The 14,578-nt window shown below is 45.4% G+C and overlaps 1 protein-coding gene across 1 annotated transcript in view; it reads right to left on the bottom strand.

The window, feature by feature from the left end:
- Positions 1-14,067, bottom strand: part of LOC134341074 (transcription factor Sp1-like) — a 31,579-nt gene extending 17,512 nt beyond the window's left edge. Inside the window, exons 1-3 of the mRNA XM_063038821.1 lie at positions 14,061-14,067; positions 11,067-11,149; positions 9,468-10,731 (exon numbers count right to left, since the gene is read on the bottom strand). Of these exons, the coding sequence (XP_062894891.1) occupies positions 9,468-10,731; positions 11,067-11,149; positions 14,061-14,067 (1,354 nt within the window). The remainder of the gene's footprint in view (positions 1-9,467; positions 10,732-11,066; positions 11,150-14,060) is intronic.
- Positions 14,068-14,578: the final 511 nt, after the last annotated feature.

Below are 14,578 nucleotides of genomic sequence, written 5' to 3'. Positions count from 1 at the left end.
AACGGAACAACATGAGCCACTCTCCAATCCTCCGGCACCTCACCCATAGACAGCGACATTTTAAATATTTCTGCCAGGGCCCCTGCAATTTCAAATCTAGTCTCCTTCAAGGTCCGAGGGAATACCCTGTCAGGTCCCGGGGATTTATACACTTTAATTTTCCTCAAGACAGCAAGCACCTCCTCCTTTTCAATCTGTACAGTTTCCATGATCTCACTACTTGACTCCCTTAATTCCATAGACTTCATGCCAGTTTCCTTAGTAATACCCTGGATTCTTTCAAGAAAGAGTTAGAAAGAGCTCTTAAAGATAGCGGAGTCAAGGGATATGGGGAGAATACAGGAACAGGGTACTGATTGTGGATGATCAGCCATGATCACAGTGAATGGCGGTGCTGGCTTGAAGGGCAGAATGGTCTACTCCTGCACCTATTATCTATTGTCTATTGAGAGCCTTGTAAATACTGACACTTCCCTATAACCTGCTGTATACTGATGCACTCCTCAAAGAATCAATATAAATATCAACATACTTCCTGGAACATCCTGTAAATAATCAAGATACATCAAGACATCCTTCAATACTGATGCACTACCATAGGCCTTTGATAATTACCTGTAAATAAATGCACACAATGGTGAAACGAGTTGAGAGGTTGGTCATGGTAGAATCATCTCCTGCGTCAGCAAGGAACTGGACCCCATTGCAATTTGCCTTTCGCCAAAATAGGTCTACAGCACATGTGATCTTAGTGGCTCTGCACGTGGCCTCAGATAACCTGGACAATACTAATACTTACATCAGGAACACAAACAACAGGAATTCTGCAGATGCTGGAAATTCAATCAACACACATCAAAGTTGCTGCTGAACGCAGCAGGCCAGGCAGCATCTCTAGGAAGAGCTACAGTCGACATTTCAGGCCAAGACCCTTCTGGGAGCTAGTAAGAGATTTGAAACTAGCTCTTCCTTTAGTTAGTCCTGACAAAGGGTCTCGGCCCGAAACGTCAACTGTACCTTTTCCCAGGGATCCTGCCTGGTCTGCTGCGTTCACCAGCAACTTTGATGTGAGTTGCTTCAAAATATCTCTGTCCACACTAGACGGATATTTGGGCAAATCTCCTCCTACTGGGCACGCGCAGGACACACAGAAAACAAGTGAAGAGGAAATGATATACTTGGTGCGCGTTTGTCCAGTTACAGACTAGAAAAACTTAAAAGGAATTGCTCTTGGCTCTTGCGCAGGAGGACTTAAAACTGAAAAAAAAAACAAATACTGGAGCGTATCGGAGTTCACAGACAGTATGAGCTGGCTGACAACGAACATTGAAAAACTGACTAACTCTGTTGAATTAATAAAGCACATTGTTAAATGTATAAAACATGTCTGCTTCAGTGTTATCTTGTATTTCCATACGATGTTACAACAGGCTGTCACACATCTATTGTCAGAGAAGTACTTGCATAAATAGGTAAACCACCTTCTACAAGCAAGCAACACACATCAAAGTTGCTGGTGAACGCAGCAGGCCAAGCAGCATCTATAGGAAGAGGTGCAGTCGACGTTTCAGGCCGAGACCCTTCGTCGGGACTAACTGAAGGAAGAGTGAGTAAGGGATTTGAAAGCTGGAGGGGGAGGGGGAGATGCAAAATGATAGGAGAAGACAGGAGGGGGAGGGATAGAGCCGAGAGCTGGACAGGTGATAGGCAAAAGGGGATACGAGAGGATCATGGGACAGGAGGTCTGGGAAGAAAGACGGGGGGGGGCGACCCAGAGGATGGGCAAGAGGTATATTCAGAGGGACAGAGGGAGAAAAAGGAGAGTGAGAGAAAGAATGTGTGCATAAAAATGAGTAACAGATGGGGTACGAGGGGGAGGTGGGGCCTAGCGGAAGTTAGAGAAGTCAATGTTCATGCCATCAGGTTGGAGGCTACCCAGACGGAATATAAGGGGTTGTTCCTCCAACCTGAGTGTGGCTTCATCTTTACAGTAGAGGAGGCCGTGGATAGACATGTCAGAATGGGAATGGGATGTGGAATTAAAATGTGTGGCCACTGGGAGATCCTGCTTTCTCTGGCGGACAGAGCGTAGATGTTCAGCAAAGCGGTCTCCCAGTCTGCGTCGGGTCTCACCAATATATAAAAGGCCACATCGGGAGCACCGAACGCAGTATATCACCCCAGTCGACTCACAGGTGAAGTGATGCCTCACCTGGAAGGACTGTTTGGGGCCCTGAATGGTGGTAAGGGAGGAAGTGTAAGGGCATGTGTAGCACTTGTTCCGCTTACACGGATAAGTGCCAGGAGGGAGATCAGTGGGGAGGGATGGGGGGGACGAATGGACAAGGGAGTTGTGTAGGGAGCGATCCCTGCGGAATGCAGAGAGAGGGGGGGAGGGAAAGATGTGCTTAGTGGTGGGATCCCGTTGGAGGTGGCGGAAGTTACGGAGAATAATATGTTGGACCCGGAGGCTGGTGGGGTGGTAGGTGAGGACCAGGGGAACTCTATTCCTAGTGGGATGGTGGGAGGATGGAGTGAGAGCAGATGTACGTGAAATGGGGGAGATGCGTTTGTTGGTGAGGAAAGCAAATGCCATGTTAGCATTCATTTCAAGAGCAGGGATGTGATGCTGAGGCTTTGTAAGGCACCAGTGAAACCTCAGCTTGAGTATTGAGAACAGTTTTGGGCCCCTCAACTTAGAAAAGATGTGCTGGCATTGGAGAGGGTTCATAGGAGGTTCACAAGGATGATTCCGAGAATGAAAGGGTTATCTTACAAGGTATGTTTGATGGCTCTGGGTCTGTACTCACTGGAATTCAGCAGGATAAGTATATGTGGAAAGGATGCTTCCCATGATGGGAGAGTCTAGGTCAAGAGGGCACAGCCTCAGGACAGAGGGGAGTCCATTTAAAACAGAGACAGAGTAATTTTTTTAGCCAAAGCGTGCTGAGATTGTGGAAAGTTGTTGCCACATGCAGCTATGCGGGCTAGGTCGTTAGGTGTATTTACTATTTACTAATATTTACTAATTTTAACTATTTTTAATATTTAATATTTGTAATCCAGGGAGTGGGAAGCGCAGAATCACATATTGCTGTGATGATTGTACGTTCTAGTACCAATTGTTTGGCGACAATAAAGTATAAAGTATTTAAGGAAGAGATTGATATGTTCTTGATTGGACAAGGCATCAAAGTTATGGGGAGAAGGCTGTGGACTGAGGTTGAGGAGGAGAAAAAAAGGATCAGCCATGATTGAATGGAGGAGCAGACTCAATGGCCAAATGGCTTAATTCTGCTCTTATGTCTTTTGGTCTTGTGGTCTTAAGGAAAATGGTAGGAAATAGTCGTCATCTCATTATACGACAGCTTACTTTATTAATAATAGGTTTTAGACCATAAGACCGTAAGACAAAGGAGCAGAAGTCGGCCATTCGGCCCATCGTGTCTGCTCCGCCATTTTATCAAGAGCTGATCCATTCTCCCATTTAGTGCCACTCCCCCGCCTTCTCACCATAACCTTTGATGCCCTGGCTACTCAGATACCTATCAATCTCTGCCTTAAATACACCCAATGACTTGGCCTCCACTGCTGCTCGTGGCAACAAATTCCATAGATTCACCACCTTCTGACTAAAAAATGTCTTCCCATTTCTATTCTGAATGGGCACCAGGGAGGCAAACTACCATCCGGGTCTCTGGACTGCGTCCACAGAATCGCCTTACTATCGAGTTCCCTATCACAACTGCCCTCCTCTTCCTTTCCCTACCCTTCTGAGCTATAGGGCTGGACTCTGTGCCGGAGAAAGGAAATTCAAGATTCAAACAAGAGAACATGAGTTGAGGGTTAGGGGGCAAAAGTTTAAGGGTAACATGGGGGGAACTTCTTTACTCAGAGTGGTAGCTGTGTGGAATGAGCTTCCAGCAGAAGTGGTAGAGGCAGGTTCGATGTTGTTGTTTAACGTAAAGTTGGATAGCTATATGGACAGGAAAGGAATGGAGGGTTATGGGCTGAGTGCAGGTCGGTGGGACTAAGTGTGAGTAAGAGTTTGGCACGGACTAGAAGGGCCAAGGTGGCCTGTTTCAGTGCTGTAATTGTTATATGGTTATATGCAAATTGTAGCCTAACCTCAGTGGTTGGGGAAGTGTTGGAGACCATTATTGAAAACAATGTTTTGGGATACTTGGAGTCAACCAGATCTCTGTAATGGGCAATCTTGCTTCACAAATCTGTTAGAATTCTTTGAGGAAGTAACATTTAGGATGGACAAAGGAAAGGCTGTGTATGTCATTTACTTAGCTTTTCAGAAGGCATTGGTTAAGGTGCTTTGGATTACGCTACTTAAAAGGTAAAATCCTATGGTGTTACAGAAACTATACTGGCATGGATAGAGGAATGGCTGTCAGGCAGGAGGCAGCGAGTGGGAATGAAGGGAACTTTTTCTGTTTGGTTGCCAGTGAGTAGTGCTGTTCCTCAGGCGTCAGTATTGGGATCATTACTTTTCACATTGTTTGTCAATGAATTGATGGCTTTGTGGCAAAGTTTGTGGATGAATCGAAGATAGGTGGAGGGGTAGGTAGTGCTGAGGAAGCAATTGCAGCAGGACAAAAAAGCGGCAGATGGAATACAGGTTTCCCCCGCCATCCGAAGGTACAGCGCTCCTATGAAATGGTTCATAAGCCGAAATGTCATAAAGTGAAGAAGCAATTGCCATTTATTTATATGGGAAATATCTGTGAGCGTTCGCAGACCCAAAAATAACCTACTAAGTCATGCCAAATAACACATAAAACCTAAAATAACAGTAACATATAGTAAAAGCAGGAATGATATGATAAATACACAGCCTATATAAAGTAGAAATACTTCTCTACAACGATTGCCTGCAGATTTCCGTAGCGAAAATCTCACGCAAGTGCTCTTGGCAGAAAATCTCACGCAAGCGATGTTGGCATAAACACGCTCTCCAGTAACCTTTAAACTATGAAGCTGCCAAATCTACCAAATAACACGTAAAAATACACAGCCTATATAAAGTAGAAATAATGTATGTACAGTGTAGTATCACTTACCGGAATTGGGAAGACAGCGCTGAGCACACTGATGATGGTGTGTTAGACTGAGTTGTCGCAGGCTGGGTGGTGCAGTGGCCCCCCCCTCCGGGCCGCCGACCCGATACATTGCCGCGAAGAATGCGGCGGTAGTCGGGAGGCACCCAGCACATCTTTAAGAAAAAAGCCGAAATAAACATGCTAGTTAATTAAGTGCTGCCCGGCACGTAAATGTCGGCGCAGATCAGAGGCGATTGCCGATTGCATTGCCTCTGATCTGGGCCAACAATTACATGCTAGGCGGCACTTAATTAATTAGCATGTTATTTTGGCACTTTCCTTAAAGATGTGCTGTGTGCCTCCCGGCTACTGCTGCGTTCTTCGCGAATCGGTACAGTATCTGTCCGGGGCCTGGGTGTTGCGGTGGTGGGACATGGGGGTGTCATCTCATTGTCGATCAGGACAGGCAGCTCATCTTCTCCTGACTGCCTGCCTCAATGTCGAAGGTCGAGGTTCGTCGTCTGCTGTGGAAGGCTTGCTTGACTGCTGAGCCTCGCGCATTTTTCTATCATACAGTCGTTTGTAAGCATTCAAACCATCCTGCAAATATCCCCTAAACCTACATACCCTTTCAAAATTAAAGTCGTACTTTATCACTGCAGCGAAAATCTCACGCAGTTGCTTCACTTTATGCATTCAGTTTCGATTGTTATCCTTTCCTCTTCCAATTGCACCAGCTCTTCATTATCAGTTCTTGGTCATGGGATGCCAAAACCTCTTCAACATCATCTTCGTCAACTTCCACAAGCCAAACTCATTTTGCCCGTGCTTCATTCACCACGATCGAAACCGCTTAATTATGTCTAGTTTTATGCTAAGTGTAATACCCTTACTCTTTCAGGCTTTTCCGACACCATAGAACTCATCTTGCTAACGGCTGCTCAATGCAACGTGTTTAAGCAATGCCGTTCCGAATCAGGGAGAGAGAGGCTGCTTGGGGCGCGTGCTGCCTTTCTTCATAACAGTGAAAACACCTTCTGAAAGCGAAAACAGGGTACTAATGTAGGTGTTTCGTAACAGTGAGGTTTCATAAAGCGAACGTTCGAAAAGCGGGGGACACCTGTACAGTGTTGGGAAATGTATGATAATGCATTTTGGTAAAAGGAGCAATAGGGCAAACTTATTATCTAAATGAGGAGAAGGTTCAAACATCAGATATGCAGATGGACAGGAGTCCTGGTGCAAGATTCCCGGAAGGTTAATTTATAGCTTCAGTCTCTGGTAAGTGGCATTCATCTTAAGGGGAATAGAATATAAAAGCAAGGAGATAAAGCTGGGCCTTCACATGGTCCTAGTCAGGTTGCACTTGAGTATTGTCAATAGTTTTGCGTCCCTTATCAGATATGTTGTGTTATTTGAGGACGTCCAGAGGAGGGTCATGAGGATTATTCCAGCAATGAAAGTGTTAACATATGAGGAGCGTTTGGCAGTTTCGTGTCTGTACTGACTGGAAATTAATAGAATGCAGGGGTATCTCATTGAAACCTACCGAATGTTGAAAGGACTAGATAGGGTGGATGTGGAGAGGATGTTTCCTGTGGTGGGTGTATCCAGAACTAGAGGGCACAGCCTCAAAAAACTGAGAGGTGACCTTTTAGGGGGATTTTTTTTTAGCCAACGAGTGGTGAATCTGTGGAATGCCCTGCCACAAAATGCAGTGGATTTCAAGTCCGTGGGTATGTTTAAGGTAGAAGTAGATATATTCCTGATTGGTCAGGCATCAAGGGATATGGTGAGGGCAGGTTAGGGGTTGAATGGAGCTGTGGCCAGCCATGATGAAATGGTGGCACAGACTTGATGGGTTGAATGGCCTAATTCTGCTCCAGTGTTTTATGGGCTACCCTTAGGCCCTGGCATATTGTTGCCTTTTGAAGTCCCAACCATAGCAGTGAGAGGTTGAAAATGTCCTTGAATATTACTTTTAACTTGTTGCGATAAGTTGTCAGAGCCTTACCAGGTACTCCATTTGAACCTACCACCTTGCGAGGTTGATCCTGCTGAAAGACAGCCTAAAATCAGCCTCAGAGATAGAGATCAAAGGGTCACCGGGTGCAGTAGGGATCTTCACAGCTGCACTTATGTTCTCCCTTTCAAAGTAGACATAAAAGATGTTGAACTAATCTGGTAGTGAAGCACCATTGCATTCATACCTTTGAGTTTTGCTTTGTAGGAGTTAATGGCCTGCAAATGCTACTAGAGTTGGCATGCAGCTGATGTTGCCTTCAACGTCAGTCCGAACTCTATTTTTTCACACTTACAATAGCCCTCTGCAAGTCATATCTGTATCTTTTGTAAAGGCCTGTGTTCCCAGACATAAATGCAACCAATCTAGCCCTCAGCAGATGATATACCTCTTGGTTCATACCTGGCTTTTGCAGTAGGAATGTACAGCAAGTTTTTGTGGGCACACACTCATCGTCAGGTTTTAATGAAGTTGGTAACAACTGTGACATACTCATCCACATTTGAAGATGAATCCCCGAATACAATCCAGTCCACAAATTCAAAGCAGTCCTGTAGGTGCTCCTGTGCTTCCCCTGTCCATACCTTCTGGGTCCTCACTATTGGTGCTGCAGTCTTCAGTCTCTGCCTGTGCTCAGGGAGTAGAAGTACAGCCAGGTGATCAGACTTCCTGAAGTGAGGGTGTGGAATAGCACGGTAGGTATTCTTGATGGTGGTGTAACAGTCATCCAGTGTGTGGTTTCCTCTGATACTGCACGCGATTGTTGATGGTAATTATTTAGTGACTCTTCAACATGGCCTGGTTAAAATCCCCCCAAATGATGGTGAAGCCATCTATCTATTTTGTATATATGTATCTAACCATCAGCAGGGTGTGCTGCTTCATACATATTAATCTCATTGCAGATCATCTAAAGCATGTTTGATATTGGCCTGAGGTAGAATGTACACCACTACCAAAATGATCTCAGGATTCTCCAGTGGCAAATAAAATGGAGGGCTCATCATTCCACGTTGCTTCCCTTTGGTACTACCTTGATGTACTAATGATAATTACGAATGGCATACAGAACAAAAGTTCTTCCTGCATGATAACACAACCTATCAATGACCTGCCCTGTCTTCGGTACATAACTGTAAGCATAAGATATGCTTTTGCTTTCTGAGAAGGTTAAAAAATATACTAATAAACTTCTCAATTATGCTGTTGGAAGTCTCCTGATCAGTTGCATCATGTTCCATAATGTAATTCAAAAGCATAAGCTTGCTAGAAACTGCAGAGAGAATGGCCATTCCATCACAGGCATATCCCTTCCCACCATTGTTGGTATCTACAGGGGGTGATGCCTCAGGAAGGCAACATCTACAATCAAGCATCACTATTATCCAGCCCGTGACATCTTCTTACTGCTACAAAACAGCTACTTCTCTTCAACAATTTGGTTCCTTGAACCCTAATGACTATGTTCTCTATGCAAAAGTTTTTTAAAATGATTATATTATCACAGCAAAACACCATATTCTCATAGCAACACAAGGAACTCTTCATACATTGCACAATTTTTGTCTGTTCTGATTATGTCATTTCTTGAAAGATGTACTAAAATTTATAGATTGGTGATGCTGCTGAAAATGGTTTTCAATGCAGCTATATAGGTGTGCATGTAACCAACTCAACTTTGAAAATAAACACTCAACTCTGGTTAGGAAGGAAGGCAAATAAAGATGTTACCTATTACTTCCTGAAAACCAGTAAAAAGGTATTTCTGTTGAGGCTTTATAAGATGCTGGTCAGATGGCATTTGAGATAGTAGGTGTGGAGGGAGGGTGATGGAGACAGGGCATGAGTGAGAGAGAGGGTGACAGAAAAAGGGCAGTTGAGAGTGCAAGAGTGAGAGAAAAGAGAATATGAGAGTGAGGAAAAATAGGAGTAAGAACACAAAAATGAGAAGAATAGAGGAAGACAGTGTGAGAATGAGAGAAAAAGGAAAGTGAGAGAGAGCATGAGAAAGCAAAATAGTGAGAAAGTTGAGAGCTCAAGAAAGAGGAAAAACAGAGAATGGAGAGGAAGAGAGAGAAAGGGGTAAAAGAGCAAGAGAAAAATGCAGGAGAGAGTAATAGACAAGCAAGACAGCAAGAAAGAAATTCAAGTTCAATTTATGCTTTCCTTGCAAATGTTGTGTATCTGATGCTATATGCCTGCAATGCTGTTGCACATCACGTTTCTCATTGCCTCAGTGTGCACACATGTACCTGTGCATGTGACAATAAACTCACACCTATTTCTGCAATAAAACCAGCACCATTGATATGAGATCCATCCCTTCATCCCACACCCCCTCACTGAAACTTATCTGCCCCCGAAGAGTGGAATTAAAGAGTTGCACTTCCTACCTGCTGTTCTGGCGATGGTGACTGGGATGCCCTGGAGCTGATGCACCTGAATTTCAGAAGCTCCCAGTGCACTGAGGTTAATGGCCTGGAGGTCTGGTAAGCTGGAGATCTGGGTGGCGTTAACTTTCAGTGTCCCAGCCGTTGTTACTGCAGCAGAGGAAGAACAGGGCGAGGAGGAAGAGGCAGAGGGGGAGACTGTGGGAACAATGGAGCCGCCTGCCAGTCCCAGCCCTTGGGCCAAGGAAAGACCCTGGAATGTAATGGCCTGGCCTTCCATGCCTTGCACTTCCTGTTGCTGATGTTGCGATGCTCTTAGCTGAATGGCCTGCCAGCAGCCCAATTGCCCTGAAAGGGAGAGTGGGGGTGTCCGGAGGATGAGGGGCCCAACTGAACTGGACACAGCCTGGAAGCCCTGGGAGGGCTCCTGGAATTGCGAATGATCAGGGAAGGGCTGCCCCTGGACGATGATCTGTGGAAGGGCTGAAGGCTGCTGGTGCTGCACACTTTTTGTTGGGGAGACAACTCCTCCAATTCTCACTCTCCCACCTCCATCTAGGTTGAACGAGGCCATAGATATCTGAGGCAGTGTCTGAGGGGCTGTCAAGCTCGCCACTGAAACCAAAGCTATGTTGCCATTGAGATTGAGAGGGAAATTGGCTACAAAGGAACCTCCTCCTGCTTTCAACCCCTTTTCAACTCCTGCAGCAGCTCCTATAGAGCCTGGGAGGATTTGGAGAGCGGGCAGAGGACCCAAAAGCCCAGCTGAGGTGGTTGGCTGGGAGGTAGGGGGTTGAGGGGAAGTGTAGGGTGATGTGGGAAGAGGAGACGAGGAGGAGGTAGAGGGGAAGTGGGGTGTCATGAACTGGTGATGAAGTTGGGAAGAGGTTGGGTGAGGGGACTGGTGTGGTCCCAGGAGCTGATGAGGCAGGAGGTAAATGCCATTCTTGTCTTTAGATTGTCTGCCAGTAGTATCAGCCTCCTCTCCCTGAAGCCCCTTCTTTTTCACTTCTCCTCCCTGCTCCTCTTCCCTTGGGGATTGTCCAAGGACTGGGACAACAGTGGGGATGATCATTCGCCAGCTGTTGGCAGTCTGAATGGTCTGTGTGGTACTGAGATTAAGCTGGTTAGCAGAATTGGAGGCTTCAGGCTCTGCCAGTGTGTCTACCACGGGCTCAATGCCACAAACACTCCCTTCTTCCTCCAAAGGGGTCTCCAAGTAGCTGCAGGTGGTGGCCAGCAGGGCCAGGGGTGAGGGCTGGGACCCCTGTAAAGAGAGAGTAAGTGAGTGAGATGAACTGGGGTCCCTGTGAGGGAAGGGGTCACAATGAAGTGTCAGGAGGGAGGAGGGTCACAGAGGCGCTTATGATGTAGCGGAGGAAAGGAGTCAGGGTTGGGAAAGAGTGGATGGGGGAAGAGTCAGACATAGGGTGGGCGTAAGGGAGAACAGTCACAAAGATGGGGAGGCTTACAGACCGAAGTGGTTACAAACAAGGGGAAGGTAATCCTTCGTCCCCTCCCACAGTGCATTTCAGTGAGACTTCCAATACCCCATCCTGCTGCATCCGTGCCTCTCCCCCACCCTATCACCTCTCCACTTACCTGGTTGGAATTAGATTGTTGCTGCATGTAAGCATTTGCTGCTTCCTCTGCTGAAGTGTTTATCTCCCCGCTGTGGTCTTTCTCTGGAGGTTACAGAGAGGAGTGAGGATTGTAAGCAAGGTTCCTTGAAGACCTGCATTAGTTCCGAAGAACAATCCTCAGTGTACACTTCTGCCACACTTTCTTGGCCAGGCCTACTCTGAGCAGAACTTGGCTCTTTCCTCCTTGACTACTCCATTCACCTCCCCCCCAAGTTAACAGATATTTGGAAAAATTTAGAGGGTTGGTCAGAAGAATTGTTTTCATGTGTTAAATTGAACCTTTGTTACTCTATGACTCATTGTGGGTAAGACATATACAGGGTACTAGGGAATGTTAATGTACATATGTAGAAAACCGATGTACAGACCAAATGCAGGCAGATGGGACAGGCTTCAATGGGAAACTGGGTGAAGATACACTGTGTTTTGGGGAAATCGAGAACTAGATGGCACAGGCTTAAGATGAGAAGGGAGAGGTTTAATCAGGACCTGAGAGGTATGATTTTCATCCAAAAGGTTTATTTATTTTTTGACCACAGTATGGAATAAACCCTTCTGGCTCTTCAAGCTGCATTGCCCAGAAATCTCTGATTTAACCCCAGACTAAATATGAGACAACTTACAATGATCAATCTACTAACTGGACTGTCGGAGGTAACCGGAGAAAACCCACACATTCCATGGGGAGGATATACAGATTCCTTAAAGATGATGTTGGAATTGAACTCCAAACTCTGACACCCTGAACTGTAATAGCATCACACTAACTGCTGCCATATTGTGGTGGTCTTTATGTGGAACAAACAATCAGAGTAAATGGTTAAGGCAGGTACTTTAACAATATTTAAAAGGCACATGGGATAGGTACATGGTGTGCTGTTCAGAACAAATATTGTTCACCAGGGTCTGTTCCTGTGTTCTATGACTCATATCTACCCTGGGAACACTATTATACAGGGCGTATTGGACCACATTGTCTGTGGCAATCCTTACTGACCACACCTCACCCTCATTTTCCTCCTGTCTTCGGAATTGACTCAGATATAGTGGGTGTGGTGAACAGGACTTTCCTCATGAGGGGTAACTTCAAAACAGGGGCTGGGGTTGGAGCTCACTGTTTAAAAATAAGGGAATCATCTTAAGATTCACCCTCTCTTCAAATCTTCCTCAGACGGCAGACAGACTAGAGTTTGCATGACAGGAGATAAATTAGAACACAGAACACAGGAACAGGCCCTTCAGCCCACAATGTTCTGCTGAACTAACTAGCAATTAAACACCTAACCAAATGAATCCCATCTGTCTATACATCCACATCTCGATTCACTGCACATGATTTCCTAATGTAAGAGCTTCTTAAATAATTCATCCTACACTAGTCGAAACAATTTACATTTGACCAACCTCTCCTTACAGCATATGTCCTCTAACTCTGTAATAGCATTCTGATGGAACTACTAGGGAAGAGGTGTAGGACCCTGAAAACCCACACTCAATATTTCTCTCTGTCTTCAGAGCTATCTACAGTTCATGAACACTACATTGCTGTTTCTTTTACACTATTATCCGTAATTATGTTTTGCACTGTATTGTCACAAGATAGATAATTTCCCAACATATACCAATGACAATAAACTTGATACTGAATCACTTCTGCACCCTGCCTACTCCCTTATTTTAATGGGACAACTAAAACAGAATACTACAGTATGGCCTGACCAAAGTTCTATAGAGCTACAGCATTATTTAATGACTCTTGAGCTCAGTGTCATTTAATATATTTGGTAGAGCTTCTACTGTTTCCTTCTGCATAGAATTACACAGATTTACTACTCCCTATGAAAAACAATTTGTCCTTATCTCTGGCTTAAATCAGCTCACTGAATCTTGATGCTGTTCCCTCTTTCTGGTGTCATCTACCATAGTCATAGACACTACGACACAGAAACAGGACCGTCATGCACTTAGTCCTTGCTGCCTTGGTCTTTAATTTAGTTTAATCTGTCACCCACACTATAGCTCTCCATACTGCTGTCATCCATATATCTATCCAGACTTCTCTGTTGCAAATGAACCTGCATCCACCTTTCCACTAGAACTTGTTCCACAGTCCATTATCCCTTTCCAAGTGAAGTGCCACAGAATGATAAAAGGCTACTGAGTGGTAGGGCTCAACCAGTTTCATCACCGAAAGTTCCCTCAGTGCTTGAGGAACTTCTACAAGAAGTTTCAAGAGGGCAACACAAGTACAGAGACCCTTACCATCCAGTCTAAGCTTTTTTTTCTCAATACTGCCATTGGACTTGAGGAACAGACTAAATATTCATAACGAACATTTTAGGAACAACTTCTTTTCTTCTACCCCTTCCACTTTTACATTATTAATTTAGTTTACTTCTTTTTGTAACATTCTTTTATGAGTTGCTTCTATACTGCAGCTGTAAAGCAAAAAGTGTCACAACCTGATTGATCCAACAGCTCCATTATCACCCTCAACTCCTTCAAACCTACACCCCGACTCCCATCTCCTTCATTCCTCACCGGTCCATTACATTCCATGTCCTCTCTCAAAACCTCGCTCTTCATCCGGTTCCCCATCCACATCCAACCCCACCTTATCTCCTTCATACCACTGCATCTCAATCTCTCCCAACATCCTTTTTCCGCACACCTCCTCGTCCTATCATTCACCCCAAATTCTTTTTCTCGTCCTCCTGCCGATATTCACTCCTTGAAACCCCGTCTGCTCTCACGACACCCCTCCCCTCATTCTACCATTCATTCTTCTCAATTTATTCCCAACCCATCTCCAAACTCCCATACCTCCCTACATCTCCCACATTCCGCCACTCTTCATCATTCTCCGCCTCTTCTCTCCTCTCCATTTCCCCTCCCTTAGACGGTTTCTCATATGGTGAGAGGGTTTTCTTTAACCGCTTCCCCGCCTTCTTACCGCTCATTCCGGCATCCAATAACCGCCCCGCTCCCAATATTACAAACTGTCTACGGTACTACCTAACTCGCTAGCCGCTAGTGCCAAATGTTCGTCGTCGGCCTGTCAGTCACCCAATGATCTAGCAGTGATAATTGCTGATTGGCAGACGGAGGTAACGGATTTGGAGAAGGGGCGGGAAATATCGTTTGTCCTGTCCACTCTATTGAGAATGACGAGGACAGCTGCTCATATTTTGAAATACGGACGAGGGATAGGGTGACGCGAAAAAATGTTAAATCGGAGTGTGGGGCGGAAACTTGAGTGACTGGAGTTCTCACCAATCGTAACCACAGCTTTAACCGAACCCAATCAGTAGTGAAAGATGATTCGTAGGCGGAGTACGTGCGACCACGCGTGGCAAACTAACCAATCCGATACAGAACAGTGACTCTCTCCGGTCCAGCTATGAAGTGATGGCAAATTTGTCGGCAATGGCCTATCGACAGATTCGCCAGTCGGAGACTATCTATCCTCAC

This window comes from Mobula hypostoma, chromosome Y, assembly GCF_963921235.1.
Source record: "Mobula hypostoma chromosome Y, sMobHyp1.1, whole genome shotgun sequence".
NCBI lineage: Eukaryota > Metazoa > Chordata > Chondrichthyes > Myliobatiformes > Myliobatidae > Mobula > Mobula hypostoma.
This window is presented reverse-complemented; position numbering and strand designations above follow the sequence as displayed.